The following is a 22053-nucleotide window of genomic DNA, read 5'->3' as shown; positions in this document are numbered from 1 at the left end:
CTGGGCACTGCAGTACGCCTCAAGGGATCTCATGGCACTCCAGTTGAGAATCACTGGGCTAACATATATACGGACAGTTTTTAGTCTGGAAAAAAATCAGTGCTCTTCCTGACTTCTGTTTTCTTTATTTGTAAGATTTTGCAGAGGAAAATGAAATCACCCATGGCATTTCTGTGTTTCAGCTCAAAATTCAGCAGTAAGATACAGTATGTCGGTACATTGGCAGAGCTCAGTGAGCTGATTCCAATGGAGTATGTACACATACCAGACAGCATTGTCAAGTAAGTGAAGTACATTAAGGATGAAGATATGTGTACTGATGAAAAATATTTTCATCATCTAACCAAGATATTATTAATTGCCAGCTGGAACTGTAACCAGATTTTGCCTTCTAGATCCTGTTTCATGTAGGGTGACATCATTATATAAGCAACTCGGGGTAACATTATTCAGGAATCTGTTGGAGAGTTAGAAAATGTTTAGCTGAAATTATCAAGAATAAGAAATTAATTCAACCATTTGAACAAGAGAGAAAAAATTCTATTTGTCCCTGATTTTACAGAGATCCCACTCCCAAACTCTGAAACAGCTAAATGTTCAGGCTGTGAAACAAGACAGATACTACATGGTCCTAATTAAAACAAACTCTTCACTCACTAATCAGAATGCAAAACGGGAATGCCTCCTCTTTCAAGATAATCATTTAACATTACATGCCTAAATTACTGTTCTGCAGTTGGGCTTTATTATGTTTTTTTTAAGCTTTAATCTTGGAGCACTTAGAATGAAAGCAATGATTCATAGATAGCCTGATTGATAAAGCCACTGGCTGTTAAGCCAATTTAGTAATGCCACTGTGATTTGAAAAGGAGACTTCCAAGGCTCACCTGTTTCTTTTCCAAGTGATTTGTCAAAGATAAGCAATCATTTAACGATAAGTAAAACTAAAAGGAAAGGGAAAACGCATTTTAATGTCCGCCTTATATGGGTATATGGTCCCTAAATGCTGTCAAAAGATGTTTGTTTAAAATGTACATGCAGCTGTTTGTGGGGGTGGGAAAGGTTAGGGCTATTGTTCATCTCAGATTGACATCTGTTTCAGAACTAGAAACAAGAGAAGCTGAAGCTATTCAGTAAAATTAAATGACCTGGAAGTCAATCACTGTTTCCTTGTGGGTTGTTGTTGCAAAGTTACAGTGTTTCAGCATGTATTATTTATTTTTCTTCCCTGTGTCTGATTTATCATGTTTTGAACAAGGCAAAGACTGTTACCCTTTGAAGAGTAAATGGGCAAGGATCTGATAGTCTTTTCTTTAGCACATTGGAGAGATTAGGTTTTCAGAAAGGGGAAAAACACCACAGTGTGTAGATCTGTTCTTTCAGAGACCCTTTCAGAGATGTTACAGATGCTTCCAACCTGGGCAGGTATTCTACTTGCCCAACCACTAACTGTAGAACCACAAGCTGTAGAGCCTCGTTTCCTTCACCAGGCTGCTTGTTGCTCTGAGACGTGCAAACCCCTCAAATGCAATATTTCAGGAGAAGATGAGGGAGCCCAATTCTGCAATGCAAGGGTTCCAAGAGATAAGAAGGCACAAAGAGACGTTTCATTGTCTGTGCAACTTCTTTGTAAAAAATGAGGAGCAATGGTTGTGTTCAAGCTTTTCATCTGAGCAAGAGACTGTTAAATACATTAATATTCCAAAGCTGCAAAGTCTCCAAACAAATGTCTTTCACCAAAACTCTGTTCATTTTCTTTCCTTTCTTATTCTTTATTTCATGATATCTGTCTAGCCTCTCACTCCTTGACCCTTTCCAATCCACTTGCCTTGTCTTGTCTTTTCCTTCCATATGTATGTTTCTTTTTCACTTCGGCTTTGTGCAGACGTTACATCTAGAAGTTCGAGGGGCTAGATTGAGTTAAAAATGGTCCCTTGAACTAATTTAGAAATTAGATAGGTGCTGGGAGCCCAGTGTAAGGTAAGCTGGGGTAGGGGGAAGGGTGGGCAAGATGGGAGAGCTAGCAGGGGGACTTGGGGATCGTGGGGCTAGCAGGGTCCACAGGGTAAGTTTGGGGAATTGGGGAGCTAGCAAGGTCTGCAAGGGAGCTTGGGGTGCTAGCTGGGTCTGCAAGGGGAGTGGGGGGAATTGGAGGGGCTAGTGGGGTGCTCTGGGGGGTTGGGGTGGTTGGGGACATGGCAGGATCAGAGAGCCTCTCTGATCCTACCAAACTCCCTGGACTCCCCCAGCCCTGCCCCCTGATGTTGCTGACCGCCCCCAGTTCCAAAAACCACTCCCAAGGCTGGTTTTACCAGTGTTCACTGGTCCTGGGAGCCCATTTGAAGTAATTGGGGTGAAGGAGTGGGGGTGGGTGGCCTCATGGAGGGGTTTGGTGGAATGGGGAGTGTCTCTCTCCCCTGACCAGGGGCTATTTTTAGCTTCCCCTCCCCCCACCTGCAGATAAACAATACCCTGGTGATCAAATCCTCCCCCCTGCTCTGCCCCCCACCCTGACTTACTCCTGGCACCAGCAAACACTGGTAAAACTGGCACCAGGAGTGGCTTGCAGGATTGGGGGTTTGATGGGCTTGGGGTAAGAGAGGCTGGCAGGTCTGCAGGTGGGGGCGTGGGAGGAGGGGCCGGGGGGCTAAAAATATCCTAGTGCCTCGGGGGATTGGTAAAGTGCATCCCCAAGCTTTCCCAGCCCCAGGGCTGTGATCTGAATGTATACAGAAGTTTGATTAAATCGGTCCACCAAGACCTGAACTAATTTGGTGCACCTACAAGATATAGTTAAATTAGATCAGGTCACTCACTTTTTGGCATATTTAACCTTCCTGGAACTTCTATACAATTTGCACATAGATCAATCTAACCAGGAATCTAAGGACACTTTTACATGTGCTCCAAGGGTGAGGGGGACAGTGTTTTAATTACAGTGGCTCCAAGAGCTTTAATTCAAGCACCCCCACCGCCATTTTTAAATGCAGGGACACTGATACATGAGACACAGGAAGCTGCTGGAGCATGGCAATTCAAATTAATCGAGTCTGCTCCGATGCGCTGGAATTCCAGTGTTTCAGAGCAGCCTCTGCACTTGTGTACAGATGTTCTAGCATTAGGTTTGCACGTGGGTGAGCTAAGTTAGATTGGAGGGTCATTTTGAATGTGGTCTAACCTCCCCCTAACCTCCCCAAACATCTGTATATACCCTTTGTTTCTGTGTTTTAATATTTCTTGGGGAAATCTATTCTTCTTAATGCACTGAATTCACTGTTTGGAACTGCCAGTTCTCTTCTAGGCTCTAAACTCAATACTCAGAGACTAGAAAGAGGGCTGGACTTTGTCTTGTCTGGAGTGAGAGATGGTGTCCTCACACCAGAGATGCCAAGTAGATGGGGGCCCGAGGACTCTGGCCTTCCTAGGGAAGAGGATCGTCACCTGAAATCTATAAAACTTTCCATATGTCTGTCATCTTAGGACTCCACCCCTCCACCCCACCTGGCAAAAATAAAAGTCGGTGCTTATGCCTCACACCATTATTAACACATAATTTAAGGCACAGGGAACAGCTTACTCCATGTCATAAACAACGGGGCTGGATCTCTCCATGTTACTAAAGAAGTCATCTCAAGGCAGGGTGACCTATTGTGCCCATGCTTACATAACACTCTCAAGGCAGTAAGATCTGAGGAGTCAGAGATATATGCCTGAAACCAGGGCTTGTACATACACCTATGTTGCTCTCAGTAGGAAGAAGAGCCCGAAAGTATGTTCCAGTTTGCGATATTTCCTCCTGCTTTGGGAAATCCTGCTGTCTACTGTGAAATATACAGCAATCAGCATCCCATTCACTTTGTTGGCTGCCATTGGGTTTGCTATTTTACAAGTAGCGAACTTGTCAGACTCATAGAAAAGAAATGTATTCATGCCAGGTTCTTTCTCTATTGAAGACAACAGTGATGTGTGTGTTTGTCATTATTCTACCTTCATATAATTTGTATTTGTACATTTTTTTTTCTCCTTCATTCATTTTTATCTTGTAAGGTATGATGAAGAGAAGTGTTATAAGAGAAGAATGAGGTAAAACTCTTGCTCTGCAGTTCATGCTACTGTCCATGAGTGAACTTGTGTGAACCAGCCTTTCACCCTTAGGTGACCTCAACAGCTGAATGAGAGAGTTCTTATGATTCTTTGCTTTTGTGGAATTAGGTGTCCTACTTTCCCTTCAAGCTGTTGAGATCAGCCTCCTTTGCAACTCAAACCTACTAAACTGAAAACGTCCTTGACGTGGCCCAGGCTGCAGCTAATTTAATTCTCTTTGATAGAGCAATTGAATGTTTTCAGCTTCATACAGCAAGCATGCCTCAGACCCTTGCTACTTTTATGTTTCTGCCTCCAGATAAACTTGTATAAGGAATTTCAAAGTAAAAGTGGGTTAGGAACAGGAAAAAATGACAACATATTGAACCGAAGAAGTTCGGGGGCAGTGCAGAAAATTGGGTGACTATATTTTAGAAGCATGTACCTTGTTCTCTGCTCCGCTATTGCTCCGCTTCTTTCTTATGCTCTGCTTGCTTCTTCTTTGTTTCTTCCCTACATCAATAACTTTTACTCATGCAGACTGGACGAAGAGCTGAGGGAAACATCAGAAACAGCTAAGTAAGACAGTTTTTAGCTAGCTGCTGGCATTACATTTGCTTGATTTAAAGGAATGGATTGAATGAAACATTGTGTTTTTGTCACTACAACCAGATCATAATTTGAATTACTGTACACAGATGCCATATTTGAGAAACCACTTCCCCTGTCACTGAAAGGTACCTGATTTCATCCAGTTGGGTCTCTGTGGGAATAATAATACTCTTATGTTATTGAAAAGCCTTATTGCCATTATTCATTGACTCATCATTGTAACCATTAATGTCAGAAGTTTTGCCATTGACTTCAATGAGTGCCTGATCTGGACCATTAGAGTAGTTACTTAAATAATCTATCTCCCCCATTTATGCCTTAGCTTAGATAATTCCCCCATTAACAGCACATAGCATAGACCCTTTTAAAAAGGAAAATGTTACATTTTCTCAGTAAATCTTAGGCCTGGAGCTCACTTCATTCCTTTTTTCCCCCACTAATTTCCAAATGGGTTGACTGAGGTGTATTCATCTGGGTTCATTCTGCCTGAGGTCACACAGTGAATCAGTGGTTCTGCTGAGGAATACAACCTACTATCTTTATGGCTCTCAAGGCTTTTCACTGACATGCTTTAGAGAATATGGTATTCAGCTCCATGGAAGTGCTGAGACAGAAGGATGCAAGGCATCTTACCTTTCATTAAGTTGCTGATAACACGAGTGAATAATACACCTTGAAACCTTGAAATAAAAAACCTTGAAACATTACTTTTTCCAGATTTCAGATTAGATAAAGTGATTTTGCCATGTTCTGGGTGCAGACAAATCTTGAGTTAAATGTATGAGCTTTAGTCAACTCTGACTTTCTAAGCTTTTTCATTTAAGATGTATAACTATAACATGACAGATTAGCAGATACATGGGCCAAAGGCACCATTTTTGAAGAAGACCAAATATATCTGAGGCCACTGATAGATGTTAAAAAGAAGGCACAATAGGATCTGGTGCACAGTCCCAACAATTGCACCTCCTGCCATGCCACACATTCATAGCAGGAGGTGTGACTGTGGGATCAAGCATCAGATCTCATCATACCATATTGCTGGTGCAGAGAGTACCAGCATGATACCAGGCTCCCCCTGGACTGGCAGTCTTTGATCCTCTGGCTGGGAGCCCCATCAGCTGATATAACTCCCAGCCACAGAAGCCAATGGTGCATCTCTGTGGCTGGGATCCCTGTTAATGACTGGAGCTCATAGCCACTGAGGAGGAAGGGAGGGGTGGGCTGTGGCTGTGGCTGGGAGCTCTATTAACTGATCTGGGCTTCCAGCAGGGGAAACTCACTGTGCTTCCCCAGCCAAGACCCTTGGTCAGCTGACTAATGCCCCCAGCCTCCAGTGTGTGCTCCGGAGGCTGGAGGCATTGGCTATGCTTTCAATTAAAGTTTTGATAGGAACCAACAACAAAGTTATCACACATGAATGTGTGGCTAGGTTGCTACTTGAGACAACATTAACAAATGAATTATGTCTGAAGTGTAACATGTCAGGGGCCTGAAACATCCATGATATTACCTGTTACTTCCATATGATCAAACTGTGTTATTCCAGTGTTGCATCAAAAGAAAATACCTCATTCTACCCATTCTTTTAGTAGAGCATATCTCTCTCTGTGGGCATTAGTCACAAGATTTTGGGATTAAGGAGCTTTTGGTTTTGTCAACTCACCTGCCTCAGAGTCTACGTACAATTTTGCATATAAATTTCCTATTTCCTTCATAAGCAAATGTATGACATATATGTGCCTGTGACATCAGGCTTTTACCTAGCCACACAAAATGGGAATCAAAGAAATATACAATGAAGAGTGGCCTACATTTCTTTTACAGTTTTCAGTGCACTGTTTATATGTCTAGTGAGTCCATAAATCAGGATGGTTAAGAAGGGAAACTGAATGCAGGGAAATATTTTCTTGCTACTTAGAAGGCAGGGTAGATATGCACCTTATAAACAAACTAAATGAGATATATAGAGAGCATAAGCTTTTGTGAAGTCGAGCTCACTTTGTCAGATGCAGTGAAAAGATAAGCATAAAGCAGTGCATAAAATGGAATAAAAAAAGGTACAAAGGGAGGAGGAAGATTTGGTTCACAAAAGCTTATGCTCTCCATTTATCTTGTTTAGTTAGTGTATAAGATACATATCTACACTGTCTTCTGCCTGACTGCAAGCTAGCACAGATAACTACCTCTGTCTTGTTACTGCCTTCTTCCAAGTGGTTCCAGATCAGAGCACAGCAAGTGAAGGGGGTACTGGAAATACCCAGGAAGATGCGACTCTGGTTAGATGGGAAGTATCTGGTTTCTGGTGTATTTCCTATCCTCAGTTAACTAATGTCTCAAAGAAATAGCCAGAAAAGGAATCCTGTAACTTAATCTATGTAAATTCACACATATTAACCTGTTATGCCCATAATAACAACATTATTTTATGTATTCACACAGCCATCAGTTCTGTTGTCAGCTAGTTATTACATTCCCAGAATGTAGTTTTCTTTTAGAAAGTGAAAGAGAGAATGCAAAGAAAATGTTTACTGCTGCCTATTTTCCCTTGCACCCAGGACTAGCTGCCTTTCAAATGAGCCGGAAATGACTTCTATGGAGCAGGAGTAAGAATTTATGCTTAATAACATACATATGTTGTAACATCATTTCGTGATCATAGTTATACACTGAGGTCTGGGTAAACTCCAAATGGCCTTTTGCAGATCCATATGCATTTAAGTGTTCTTTACAAGAACCAAATTCCAAGCTTATAAGCATAGAAATGGTGTTGCAGTTCTGTTGTCAAGACTATTATATTAATTTATATTGCAGTGGTGTTTAAAATATCCTACAAGTTTTCCAGACAGATACAGACATAGCCCTGGTCCTGACAAAGACATGTGAAGGATGGGAAGAAGGTGCAAACTGATCAGCATGAGGAAGATAGGCACAGGTCTTATTAAATACAAATTTATTTGTAATTTAAACATTGTAAACTCATTCAAGTCAATGAGACATTTTCCATTGACTTGAATGAATTCTGGCTATGCTTTCAATTCCTTTCTTCTCTCCACTATTCAAGCCTCTTGACTTATAATACTTGGTACAGTGCTAGTAACTATTAGGACGTCTCACTTTTGTACTGTTTACACTAATGTTGGTTTTACTGTTTTACTTTGGATTAATTATATATAGCAAAATATTCTCTTTAGTTCCTTCTAAATTGCACCAATGAAAATGCATTACTCATAAGAAAGAGCCTTTTCTGAATTTTAATTCCTAAAGTAGGAAGCAACATATTATGACTTTAATTATTCAAAGTCTAGCAATATAAAAATTAAATCTTTTTGTGATATCACTTATTTTTGTTTCTCACAAAAAAGTTATTTTTTAAATAAATATCATACAATGAATCTATGAGAACAGATAATTTTTTGTTGGGTTTATAGTATACATTCCATTAAATGTAAAAAATTCTGCTATTTTTCTCTCTAAAAATGGTGAGGCAATAATTTGCCTTTGCTCATATTTGTAAGTTTTTGCTGACACTTCCAGAAATCAGTTTTACATCTACGAACAACCTTCCAGTGACAATGAGAGTTTTGCCTGGATCTGTTCAATCGCCTTTCTTCTATAATCTCTCTAGTGTCTGCCCAGCTCTTATGTTGTTGTGTCTGTATTCATTTTGACTGGTTTTTTTTTTTCTAGGGTCATACTAGCATGTTTTCTGTTTCTTGGTTTGAATAATGAGTTCCTTTTTAAAAAATAAAGTATTCAATATTGGAGCATTTTGCATGTTTTAACAATGGTAGTAATTTCTGGAGAATATAATGGGATGTCTCCAGGAGATCTCTAAAGTAGCTGTGTTTTCTGGAAAGAAAAATAATGCTCTTGTACTTGTGGTGGCAGCTATGTATTTTGCAGAATACCAAAGAAACTGGGAGAGTAGTTGAGAAGGATGGCAGATTTGTTTTCTTGGAAACTCTTTATGGCTCTAAGGGACTACATAAACTATTTTACACTGGAGCACTGAAGTCAATGAAACATGAAGGTGTTCAGTGCCTGTCAGGACTGAACCCTTAAGATCGGGGAAAGAGATAACAATGTGTTGTATTAGCACTGATTTTTTTTTTTTTTGCTTTTCTTCTTTCCAAAGCATTGACATGAAGCTGAAAGAATGATTTAAAGCCATAGCTTCCAGACACTCAAGAAAGAGGGTCTGCATTTCTCTGACACATGTGGCCTGGAGGAAGAGGCAGTTTGATTCATTCGGCTTTGTTTTACAATTACTCAGTGCTGTTACGAATTCCTGAAGAAAGCTAAGGGCCCAGTCTTGTTGCCCCAGGCTTTGGATCTAACATTGTATATGGTCTTCAGAGGTGTCAGTTACAATAAGGAAATCATAAACTTTGTTTATGTAATTGTGTCTGTTTTCCATTCAAAATGATTATACCATTTTACCAACAATATGCCTCATGTAATTCAGTGAAACCCTGACAAAGCAGTAGATTTCATGGCTTGTCTTCAATATATTCATGTTTATATATAGCAAAAAAAAAAAGGGGTATGACAATAAACAATAGTAGCTTAGTTTGTTTTACAGCTTAGCTGTAGCTCTACTGTTTAAAATATTTTAAGAGTTGGTACATGTATTTCTCTGAATGTGTCCATATCTCTTCCTCCTGCAACACCCTTCTTATTCAAGGAGTACCATCAATAGCAACGCAGAATTACATGTTTCATCATGCTGAAGCCTAATTTATTAGAAAATATAATAGTCATTGAAGAGATTTTCCAGAGAGAGTGTGCCGACTAAGCAAAAGTAATTGTTTTTTAATTTGAGTTTAGTATCTTTAATTTTTTTTCATGTCAGTCTTTTTTAAGTAGTTAATCCTTTAAATGGTTTTCACATGTCCTAACAGTGTTGGTAAGATTTTAAAAATATAGTGCCAGTATTTCAAGGACAGTTATTTAAGTTGTGGGCCTTCAAATGGCATCCTTAGTTTAAGTGAAGTGTGATGATTATTCCATGTTAATCATTAACATCAAGGCTTTTCTAAGGTAGTAGACTACATTTATAAATCCATAGTCTGGTGCCATGATCAATCGTTAAATACAGATGTCAAAGTATTTTGAGGATATGTTTTCAATTAACAAAATGATGACTGAAACACAGTTTGCTTTTGTACCAACCGTTGTCACTAGGATCAGTACAAACAGAAAAACAGCACTTATTCACAGCCACTGACCATCTATTGGTATATTAAATGCCACAGTATATCTTTACACTAAAAAAATGGAAAATAACTGAAGTATCTTGAATGCAACAGTGTGATGGGCACTGGCTCTTTACTGGTAAACATGGTTTTTGCATAAGAGTGAAAGTTGATGCCCAAATCTGTCTGTCCCCTTTATAAAAAGAGTGGTAGTGGCTATAGCCCACATCTCTTTCCCCACATCCCTTGTAATATCCCTTGGGTATGTACTAGTTATAGTTATGCTATATGATCACACAAAGGCTGGGATTATAGTTGCAGGTTCACAGTGATGACTTTACATAAGAACATCCTTGTGAACAGTAATTCTAGGTTCTCTGTTCATTTCAGCATTTACACATGTACTAACTCAGCATCCTGTGCTACTGACCAAAAGACAGACCAAGAGGGAGCAAACAGGCTTTATCAAAAAGCAGAAGTGATGTGTGTTGTTCTCAGTAAAATCCAAACTAAGAAGAGAGCCCATTTTTTTTTTTTTGTCCTGCAGTTCAGAAATCCATATTTCAGTTGGATGTTACAGTTTCTGTGGAATATCCTCTTATTCACACAGTGAATAAGAATCATTGTATGCCCAGTTGTTCAGCTACTCTAATGAAGACTGACAGTGATAGAAGGACAAAAAGATGCCAAAAGCTTTCTTATATGAGATCTAACCTAAATATCAACACATCAATGGTCCTTGTTCTATTTTTGCATTAGTGCAGTGCATCTGTGTTATATTAGGCAAATTATTTTATCTCAACTAATTTTCAGTTCCTATACATTTTAATGGGGGTAAGGCCCACTCCCAAGAGATCCTGGTGACTATCAACTGTTGTTAGCTTCACTGTATTGAGCCTCAAATTAATGGCTGGTAGTTTGCATGATTTTTCAGATAGTCAAGTCTTAGCTTGTATATGCCTTAATGTGATGCCCCTTAACATGCAGAATATGAAGCTTTATTTAGGCATTAATACTTGTGTTAAGTTCGTTCTGGATCTGACCTGTTGAAAACACGTAACAGCATGAACTCATGTCATCTGTAGATCTGCAGCTAAAGCCACCTTGAATGAACTGGATCATCTAGATTACACTTAAAGGGACAGAATTGTTCATTGAAGGGCAAATTCACTTTCATTCAGGGGTTCAACACTAGGCTTGTGCACCCATTAAGTCCAACTTTCAGGACCTGAGTGAGGCTTAAATGGTGCATAGTCCTTTGGCTGATCTTTTGCACAGGAGGGTAATTACTAGAGGCACTTTGGTTACATGACTAAACAAAGATCTTCCTGTGAATGCCAGTGAGCAGTCCAGTTAGCTAATGGCAGCCTATGATGGCAAGAACACATCTGAAACAAATGGCATATCGACCTAATATTGAGTTGCCAGTGTGATGGTGTGAAAGGGTCATGAGGACTTAGAAAAAGGTGGAGTTATCTTTTGCTTATTAATATATTTTAAAGATAATCTTTTTTAATGTTCAAATATGGCAATTATATATTATACTAACAGTTATCTATCAATATCTAAGGAAAATTGATAGTCTGTTCAAAAAGGAGTATAGTACTTAGAACTGCACAAACATAATCTCTTTTATATTCAGATTTTTTTCTACTATTATCAAAATGCTGAGAACAAAATATAAACTAACAGCTACACTTTGTTTTGTTAATAAACCTATGCTGACTAAATTGTAGATTAAGTAATATGAGAATATGTAATATCGTATGTACAGTATGTATGTATGATTCGGAAATAAAAAAGCTGCAAACCAAGATTGAAAGTGCCTCCTTTCAACTCTGCTTTAACTTTGATCCTAGTTCCCAGTGCTTGAAAAACTCTAGACATGTTCTTTAATCATTGTTGTTCTTTCTTGAACTGACAAAGGACCACAGGAGGGAAACTGGTAATTCAGGCCCCTCTTATATAGAAACAAAATATGAAAAATCTTGGGCAGGCACACTTGTTACTTAAGGTTCCATAACCATAAACATCCTTGCTTTTGATGATCCTTCTCCTGACCCTGACTTCGGACAATATATCTTTGTTGTAGTCTAAATGTTTTCTTTGCAAATAATCACAGAGGTGTGATCATTTCAGACTATTTATCGACTAAATCTTGTAGAGAGAACTTAAATTTAGTTTTGGAGTAGTATATTATGAAGATACTGCAAATTACAGCTAACAAGGATAATAAATGCAAACATGATTAAACCTCCAATATTTTCTCTCCCTTATTTTTTTCACCTCATCACACAATACTTGATTCCTCCAAGGGCAGACAAGGTTCTTTGGGTAAATATAATATCTTTTATTAGACCAACTAACTAGTTGGAAAAATTGTTCTTTGCAATGTGGGCGACTGGTGCCTCCCGAGTCGGGGGGGGTGAGGGAGGGGAGCACCTGATCGCTGATGGGGGATTCAGGAAATGTCTATGACAATAGGAGATGTTGGAAGCATGGCTACTGCAGTAACCAGGCAATTTAGGGGGTAGTGAAAATGGCAGTGCAAGTAAGAATACTTCTTGTGGTCCATGAAGAATCCCTAAATTTTCAGTACATGGCAAATGACAACCTTTTTCTCAGAAAAATGAGCTTGTCTTTCCCCTTTTGTGAGCCATCCCTACTTTAGAGACAGGAAGTCCCACTAAAGGCTGTAAACTTTGATTACACTTATGTTTAAATGGGTTACTGGAAGGCCGAGTCAATATGGAAACAAAGTTTATTTTGAAGACAGGAAGAAAGACTGTAGAAGTTTGGAGAAAGGAGAATTATCTCCCTCAGTTTGAAAGATAAGGTTAAATTTAGCTTTACAAAAGCAAGTAAATTTGCCTTTTACACTATAATAAATTTCAGATGGGAAGTAGCCTGTAGGCCTTATGCTGATGCTATGCGTAGGGGTGAATTTCACACAAATGTTTAAGTATTTATCAAACATTTATGCCATGATTGTTATGAAAAATCAGTACCAGCTTATGTATAAGCTGAGAGTTTGAATCCTGTCCAGCCCTGTATTAATAAAAGCCATTATCATCTGAACGATGCTTGGTGCCTTCAGACCAGTGGACAAATGTCCATATGACAAAACAACAATTCAAGCTGGCACTAACTGAGAACCATGAAGGAAGAAATGAATGATAATACTAAAGAATGTGCAGTTCATTTAACCCTACAGATGGTCCCTTGGGTTCAGCCATACTGGGGGTATAATATAATACCTAGTCTGTGATAAATAAAATATGCCACACTAGGACTTCCAAGTTGGCACCTTTCAATAACGTAAGATTATGGGCATGCAGGAATCACTTAGGAAAATCTGCTTTCCTGATGTTATTTAGTCGGGTAAGCCATGAGTTACCAGGAAAAAAAAACAACACAAAAACCCTCCAAATAATTCAAAAGAGTTAGAAATGACAAAACCTATATTTGTTGCCTCTACCATAGCTGTTACACAACCAACAAGCAAAACAACTTCAGGTAGTTTTTGGAAAAGGAATCCACATAGCACTTCCCTATGTTTCTCCTGAAGCCCTGGATTTAAAACATTCTTCAACAAGAATGTGATTCAAAAAAGGGACTGTATGAAAGCACTGACTTATGGGATAGGCCAACAGTAAAGCCATCAAAAGGCTTTGAGATGTCTGTCTATGGCTTCATCCTTTTGATGTTTTAGTAGAGTTTGCCTTAAACAATCAACCTTGGGGCAGAAGTGAAGGCAGCTAGAAAGCAAGAAACAAAGAGGAAAACAAAAGTCATGAAAGAGAAATGAACAAATGGGAAGATATTACTGGCTTTGCAGAGGTTCTTCTGAGTGTCCCTGGAAGCCACCCAGCATCAGGAAAAAATTCTTTATGAAGTTCGATGCCACAACTCTGGATTCCAAGACTGTTTCCTATAACAGTACTTCTGTTTCCTATAACAGTACTTGGCTTGCTTCTGTGGCCCCACCAATAAGCCCAAATTAGCTCAGCTTCGGATGGGAGAAGTATGAGCAGAAATGAATTGTAGCAAGATGAGCAACATTTCCCAAATTAGCCAAGATTTCTCAGACAAACTGGAATATAGCAGGCACTCCTTAGTCAGAATGGCCAATCCAAACTTAAGAGAGAGTCAACAAAAGTAATGGGCATAACCAGCCATGTTCTCCTGGAAGCAATCTCTCTCCCTCACTGGCCACATACGACCTAATCTCTTTTGTCTCCTGATCTTGGTCTCCATCATGAAAAATTTACCTCTGGTTCTTGCGGTTTCCATTGTCTTTGCTATGATATTCCTATGTTAGGTAAATAGCCATATCAATAACTGGATAGGTTATTTCATACCAAGCCATGGAGCTACATGCAGTTACCCCCAGTGCACAATAGCATGCAGCAAGGCTGGGGAACTGAAAGATACATAATACCCATAAAATATATTATAAAAGCATTCTCATATTTTCCACAGAGGCCCTGAAGCAGAGTGGGCAAAACAAATATAAGTAAATAGAAAAAGAAAAGAGAGAAGAAATAAGTGAATTCTGTAAGTAAACACAAAAAAGAAGAAAAAATGAAACAGAAACATGTTGGAAAGAAATGGAAACTGCTAACTGGCATGGAGAGTTGTTTCCTGTGACACAGTGGGCATGTTCACACAAGCACTTGATCCAGGATCAGTTTACTAATGAGTAAACTACTTGTGAGTCAACACTTCTGGGCATTTACACATGTAGAGAAGCAGGATCAGATTTGCTTCAATGGGCTCCTGCTGCCACCAGGGGGCTGGCAGGGAGCACAGGGCTAGGAGACAGCTGTCTTCTGGCTGTAGCTGGGACATTACATCCTGCCCCAAGGTAGTGCCTGCTACCAAGGTGGGGACAATGTCCCCCTGCCCCAGCTGCAGGGAGCTCCTGGCCCTGGCTCCCTGACCAGGGGCTTGGAAAGAGCTGCGGGGAAGGTACAGGTCCCAACCCCCTGCCCTTATCTACCAATGAGGCAGCTAGCAGTTAGCTCACTGCTAGCTGACTCACTGACAGATCAGGGCAGGGGGCTGGGATCTACCCCACTTCTGCAGCTCTTTCCAAGCCCCATGCCTTGATCACCTGATTAGGTCATGGGTCTGGGACTTGCTTCTGACCAGGAGCCTGTTCCCTGATTGTTTCCATGAGCGCGGACTTGGGTGGGAAACAGGCTGGGGAGCTTGTTCTCTGCTTGGCTCCACAAGCATGGAGCTGAGCAGGGAACAAGTTCCCTACCCTGTACCCTGTGCTCATGGAGCTGGATGGGGAGCAGGCTCTCCAGCATCCACCGGCAGGGAGCTCACAGTGCCAGTGCTGAGAGACCCTTATCTCCCAGCACCAGCTCTATGACCATGATCTCCAGAGGAAGCCCCTGGCTGTCATTGTCTGCATAGTGCCCTTAACAAACACTAAGACCAGGTACAGGCATTAGACTTTTACTCATATAAGTGATTGGAAAGTGGTCTATACCCATAACAGAAGTTCAGCACACACAGACTGGTTTAAAAACAGCAGAACCCAGATTTGCACCCCCACCAAAAGGCAAAAGTGTGTTCTGTTCACTGCTGATCTAAACTTGCAGAAAACTTAGATTGATTCTACCTTGGGCTTTTTGAATGTCCATACCTAGCCCAAACCTGCAGGAAAACTAGCAAAGCTAAAAATCACATGCTCGTTCTTTTTTCCAAAACAAGCTGTAGTGTTCTGTAGACAACTTTTAATACTTCCTAACACCTAAACTGGACTGGCATTAGTAGACATACTTTATTATTGTTGTTAATCATTGTTTTAAAAAGCCCATCTTTTTCAGGGCTGGGTCAACTGGGTCAAGGTGCTTTGTCAAACACAGTTAATCTACTAACAATGATTATTTCTATGTCTTATTCATTATTAATAAAAAATATCACAAATATTGCAAATGCATCATGCAAAAACACTGAACTATCACATGAAGAACCCTGAAGAGCTGGTCTGTCTATGTTTGAAACCTAACTACAAGCTTCCAGCCCCCCCCCCCTTCCCCCAACTGCATGTAAAAAGGAACAAATTTCTCCTCCTCCCTTGCCCTTTGTCATCCCTATTGAGTTAGGATGCCTTTTTGACCTGATCTGGTGAACCCTTTGTCACTGAAAACAATGAGATTGCTCCTGGGAATAAAGATACATGGTTGTGCAAGAATGGGTTGGTAGAATCAGGCTTTTAAATTCCAGCTCCATGGGTCAGAGACTTTTCTCTGCTTTCCCCTGAGACATGCCCTGGACAACTCTGGTGCTGTAGAGATAATGAAAGAAGTATACTGTGTAACTCCACTGTTCTCACTGCAATAAACAATTACCTGTGGTTATGAAAAGCTGTTCTTTGACTAAATGCTATTATTACTTCCATGTCAATTATGCTTATGCCACAGCATGAGATTATTCTAAAATCTATTCTATTCCTGGTTGTAAATTACTGCCAAGCCCACCTTACTATTGTGGCTAAAGCTGTATAACGTTCACAACTCCCAACTAATTACACTCACAGGAAGTGTGGAGTAATAGCACATTTAAAAAAAACCAAACACACTAGTCCTTGCAACACCCATGCGTCATCAAATATTTTACTGACCCTCTCAATAGAGTTAACACCTGAAAGAATGTTACCTGGAAGACCTGAAAATAATTGTCTTGGCTTTCAATAATAATTAAGAATAGTATTATATTTGTTCCAAATTTCAACACTTTATGGCAGCCTGATGGTCTTGGTCAAATGTCTCATATGCATCTCATCTGAAAGGGAGACATCCTTAGCTTTGCTTCACAGTCCAGTTTCTCATACCCAAATTCTCCAATTATTTTTTATCGTGATTTTGACCAACGGTATTTCCTCCTGATCTCTTCTTCTCTAATATGTTCTGTCTGACATCCTTGGAGGTTTTCAAAACCTGGCTAGACAAAGTGCCCCCCAACTTTGTGTGCAGGCTGGAGTGGGGCTGCTGCTGCGGGCTGGGGCTCTGCACCCTACTGCCTTCACTGCTGCTACTGGAGCTGTGTGACGCCATGTGCCTGCCACTGCTGAGCTGGCAGGGGACTCAGTGCAGACTGGAGGTGGCAGCTACATGGCATCATGCAACAGTGGGGCACAGAGCCCAGTATGTAGTGGCAGCCCACCTCCATCCCACACTCAAATCTGGGGGGCATGTACCCCACCATGCCTTCCCTGGGGTGCACGCAGTGGTGGGAGCCCCCTCCCCCCACCCTTGGACAACCTGCCCAGGGCTCCTATCATCCCATGACCTGCCTTGGCCTTGGGGCCCCATTTACCCCAGCCCCTTCCCCACTCCCTCCTTCACTATGTGGGGCCTCAATCTGGCTCCCCCTTCCTTCTCTCCCTGCCTCTTCTCCTCCTCCAACTTACCTCCTGCGTACACATGGGCTCAGCACCCCCCCCCCCAATAATATTTTCTCCCTCTGCCTATGTTTGGACTAGATGACTTCCTGAGGTCCCTTCCAACCCTAACTTTCTATGATTCTATGACATAGGACCTGAGATTGTTCAGAGCGACATCTGTTTCAATGTAATGCATACCCGTGTGCTAGCATCTCTCCAGTTGAGAGCTTAATTACAAACACTTCATCATTAACTGCACTTTAATTTAGGAGATAGGTGTTTTCTTAGCACAACAGGCACTTGCACACATGACGGGGTTTAACCCTCATTAAATTAAATAATTTTACTGAATTTAAAATGATTTGTTTTAAATCAATGCATCAGTGTTTGCAAGTGACAGCCTTTACCTCGAATTACACTTGGTGCACAATTCCCAGTAAATTCCAGTAGGGGGAGCTGCATACCAATCCACCCCAGTGCTCTCCTCGGTACTGAATTAAAGCAGGGGGCATGTTTAAACCACTAATCCCCTCATTTCCCAAATGCACACCCCGCACCATAAAGCCAGGGATTCCCATGCTAAGCTCTGGTCTTCACCTCCCCCACCCACTCCCAAACCGCATGGACTCCCACACCAATCCACCTATGAAAGATATGCCACATCCAGAAGGAACTGTATGAATTTAAACCTTTATTTAAACTTTAAATAAATATTTCAGTTACATACATGATTGCTTGTGCTAGAAAAACCCTGTCATAAAAAAATTAAAATACAGTAGAAATAGAAATTGTATTAAAATATAAAAATAAATTTACAGCATAAAATGTGAAAAAGGTAAAAATATAACTTTTCCTTTTTTATTTATAAACAAGCTAAATAAATAATTAAACACTGAAGTATGTGGCAGTTGAGTGGTAGGCCGGGGCTATGGCCAGTAGCCAAAATGGCAGGTGGGTACTTTTTGACAGACGGAGCGCAATTAGGCACTGAAGCGTATTGATTGAACAAAGAAATTATTTACTTGCGCTGTCGGTGTACACAGCGCAGGAAGAAGAAACTGATTTAGGTTACAGTTGTAAACCGAACAAGATGAAAGCTTTCCGAGAACAAGATGAGACGTCCGTGAACGGCTGAACAGGCTTGCCAGACGAAGGGGGTTATGTCGGGTAGGTCGATGACAGGGAGTCACTGGTGGATGATCAGTCCGCCAGTTTTACTCTGAGATATGTGCGGAGGATTGCTAGTTCTCCGAGTTCTCTGAATCCTCCTTCTCTGAGGTGTATGTGGAGAGGGCCACTCTCTCTCCAATCTCTCAGTCCTGATCCTCAAGGGAAATTTACACAACACATCCCAGAGAAGAGCCTATGAGCTCCATTTCATCAACCTGCTGGATACTAGAAATCAGGGACTAAACACAGACATTGGATTTTTGATACATTACAATCTGCCTGGCAACTGACTCTCCAGCCCAGCCCAGCCCCTGGCTTGTTTACTTTTTATTCCATCCAGGAAGAGCACACACCAACTGCTGCAGCTTCCTTAGCCTGACGAAGGGTTTTTGAACCCGAAAGCTTGCTTAATAACTATTCTCCAACCATTTAGGTTGGTCTAATAAAAGATATCAAATTCACCCAAGGAACCTTGTCTGCCAACCTGGAGAACCATGCACTCTCCAACCTGGAGGGATATGAGAAGTTCTCCAACGTGGGCGGAAACTGATTTACCTTTTATACGACTAACAAGCCAATCACTGGTCACCAATATTAATAATTTGGAACTGGCCAATGGTGGTGTGCGCGTTTGCATAAGTTTTGGCGGGAACTTTTTCTAAGCTGTAACTTTCCATTACTGTGGCATATAGTTACATAGCAGAATTTTCCTACTGTGACCTGCTTTTTGCTGTGACCTAGTTTCTCCCTATGCCATATGTATCAAAATTTTCCACCATGGCACAGGCATGCAGAATGATTGACAGCAGAATGTTTCACTGTGGTGGGAGATTCCACTAAGGCACATGTATCAAACCAATGGAATTTTCCACTGTGCCATAGGCATACAACTACTTGGTTCTGACAAAGTAAATAATAAATAAATAATTAAGAAAGTAATTAAATAACTAGCAAAACTTATTCTATATACTCTATTTATACTATTCTATTTATACTCTATTTACATTTGTATTTCTTTTTATTCTATTTACATATCTACTTCTATCTATTCTATTTACATATCTATTTCTACCTCTATTCTATTCTATCTCTACTCATTTATATTCTTATATTTACATATCTATTTGTATTCTACTTTTTTATTCATTCATTATTCTCTTCTTCTATTTCTTCTGCTTTTCAGTTCATTCATTCATTACTCTCTTCTCATTTTCCTGATCTTGTAAGTCTTCTGCAGAGAAAGAAAGAAAAAGAAGATGGGTTTTGGCCCATAGTCCCCAAACCACCTTCTTCACCTCCCTGCTACAGGCTACAAAGTAAGAGAGATATTTCTGGCATTACTTATATATCACCCAGGATGTTACGTATCCCGGGGGACAGGTCTGGCAGGCAGCATCAGCTCTTGTTGTTCATCATGTTTCTGGAATGCAATTATAAGAAATAGGAAAGGTACCCCAAAATATTAAAGTACAGGAAACCCTCACTATTTGCGGGTTTGGCATTTGCAGTTTCAAATATTCGTGAATGCCAAACCCGCTTCTTAAATACACTTAAAGGAGCTCCTCAAGAGCTCCGTGCTTCCTACCACTGGGCTCCTACCACCGCCGCTGTGCTCCTGCTGCCACCACCATGCTCCCGCTGTTGCCAGAGCACCCGTGCCTCCCCCCCCCAGCCACCAGGGGCAGCAAGTTCATGAATGCAGATGGCATTCATGAATACAGTGCCTTATTCGCAGATTTCACCATTTGTGGGGGATACAAGAACAACTCTGTGCAATTTTGGGGTGGCTATCGCCCCTGCCCACACCTTACCACTGGACCGGTGGGAGCAGCAGTATGGCATGGAGTGGCATGGGATGGACTGGCATGGTGTGAAGCTGCACTGCAGTGCATCTAGAAATAGCTGTATAAAATTGAAACCTTTATTTGCTTCCTGAAAATATTATTGGCACTTTACTTGGATATAACATGGTAAGTAATATCAAATAATAATATTGCTCCAAAAAAGAAATAAAAACATGTTATAAAAATATAAACTTGCTTTTTCTGGCTTTTCTGCCTTATTTACAAAATAAATAGGCAACTAGGTAACTACAAGTACATGTATATGTATACCTATATACATGTATACCTATATACATGTACATGATGCTATCCATCCAGTACCTACCCACAGAATCTACTATGTGCCCAGAAAAAATAGGCACAGTTTCCCATAGTGCACTGTGAACTAATTCAGAGCATGTTCCAGCAGTGCTAAGAACTGTGAATTATTCCCCCACATTCCCATACTGTGGGATATTTTACTCCTGATGAAGTGTAGCACCAGTGGGGTCTCAGGAATTCTACTGTTAGTTTGCAGCGTGGCTGCTCACATGCAAGCTAAGCCAAGCCAAGTGGAAGGAATATCCCGAGTGTAAGTAATTCAAGATCGTTCTGTATAAAGATGTGCTCTTAGATTCCACACTGTGTACAATCTATCCGTTTTCCTCACTAGTTACAAAATGCAGACTATATGTAATGAAATAAGCTTATATACCATTTGGATATAGCATATGTTTTCAGTCCTTTCTGGGCAGTTATCAAATGTCCCTTACTACATGGTAAGGTAATGCTTTTCCATCTTGTCTTTTGAGTATCTGCATTGTCCCTGGGTTCACTCAGGTTGTTGGAAATGTTCTTCCATTTTTCTCCTTGTGGGATGGCTACATCAGTTAGCCCAGTGCCACTACTGTTATTTTTATGCTGTAATCAAGATGCCCTTCACCTTCTTACTTTGCTTTCATAAGTCATTCATACATTTTATGGTTTCATTATCTGATACAAGCCCAAAGCATGCTATGCTTCATTTTTCACCTCTACACCAGATTCTTCTTGAGTCCTTGTTTGATTGAATTATATGCTATGTTGCTACAACAATTAATTTTAAAAGAGGGCTTAAGGCAGGGATCATGGTACCCTCTCACAACCAAACCTGTCTATCTTAGGACACCTACCACAAGTGAGGGTTATTCATGCTGATTCTAGGCAGTCCCCCCCCCCTCCCTCAACATCAATCCATTTTCTGGTAGATCTTTGGCTCTAATATTGACAGAGTTTTGGTCCAAAATGATCAGACCACTGGTATTGCAGTTATCAAGTATGTCAGAAATACAATTATTTTCAGAATTCTTCTCTTATGCAGGGGAATACAGTTTGTCTTAACAATCGTGCTTGTTATCATCCCTGTTTGTGCAAAGAATTTGATCCTTGAATAATGGAAAACTCATGTAAGGGGCCACATCTTCCTCTTGCTCTGGGTGCACTGCTGTGGGCATTCCTACTCCTCCATACCTGGTCCTTCTCCTCAAATGTCCTTGCTTATTTTCATTTCCATGTCTTGATTTTACTCAGCTGGAGAGAAGGGTTGACAGGGTTTGTGGCTTCGTTGGTCCCCCTGGCCACCTTAGTCTGGATTTTCTCCCCTTCTTTTGGTAAGTCCTCTGGGTTCTTTCACTTATGAGTCTCTTCCTTTTATAGCTTCTAACTCTTTCCGAATAGGCTCAGCACCCAGCCAGTTTTCTCTGTGGCCTGTCAGACCTCCCTCTAT

The 22053-nt window shown here is 40.6% G+C and overlaps 1 protein-coding gene across 5 annotated transcripts in view; it reads left to right on the top strand.

The window, feature by feature from the left end:
• Positions 1 to 11709, top strand: part of PRUNE2 (prune homolog 2 with BCH domain) — a 230916-nt gene extending 219207 nt beyond the window's left edge. For 2 of the 5 annotated variants that reach the window (XM_059724800.1, XM_059724802.1), the window contains 4 exons: positions 183 to 281; positions 4624 to 4662; positions 7254 to 7301; positions 8834 to 11709. In XM_059724800.1, the coding sequence (XP_059580783.1) occupies positions 183 to 281; positions 4624 to 4662; positions 7254 to 7301; positions 8834 to 8858 (211 nt within the window). In that variant the 3' untranslated portion in view covers positions 8859 to 11709. Of the gene's footprint in view, positions 1 to 182; positions 282 to 4047; positions 4084 to 4623; positions 4663 to 7253; positions 7302 to 8833 lie in introns of all 5 variants that reach the window. The other 3 variants (XM_019478147.2, XM_019478148.2, XM_019478150.2) reach the window with 3 other exon arrangements.
• The last annotated feature ends 10344 nt before the right edge of the window (positions 11710 to 22053 follow it).

The sequence above is a fragment of the Alligator mississippiensis genome, chromosome 3 (genome assembly GCF_030867095.1).
Source record: "Alligator mississippiensis isolate rAllMis1 chromosome 3, rAllMis1, whole genome shotgun sequence".
Classification (NCBI taxonomy): domain Eukaryota; kingdom Metazoa; phylum Chordata; order Crocodylia; family Alligatoridae; genus Alligator; species Alligator mississippiensis.
The sequence above is the reverse complement of the archived record's forward strand: the minus strand, read 5'-3'. Positions and strand labels throughout refer to the sequence as shown.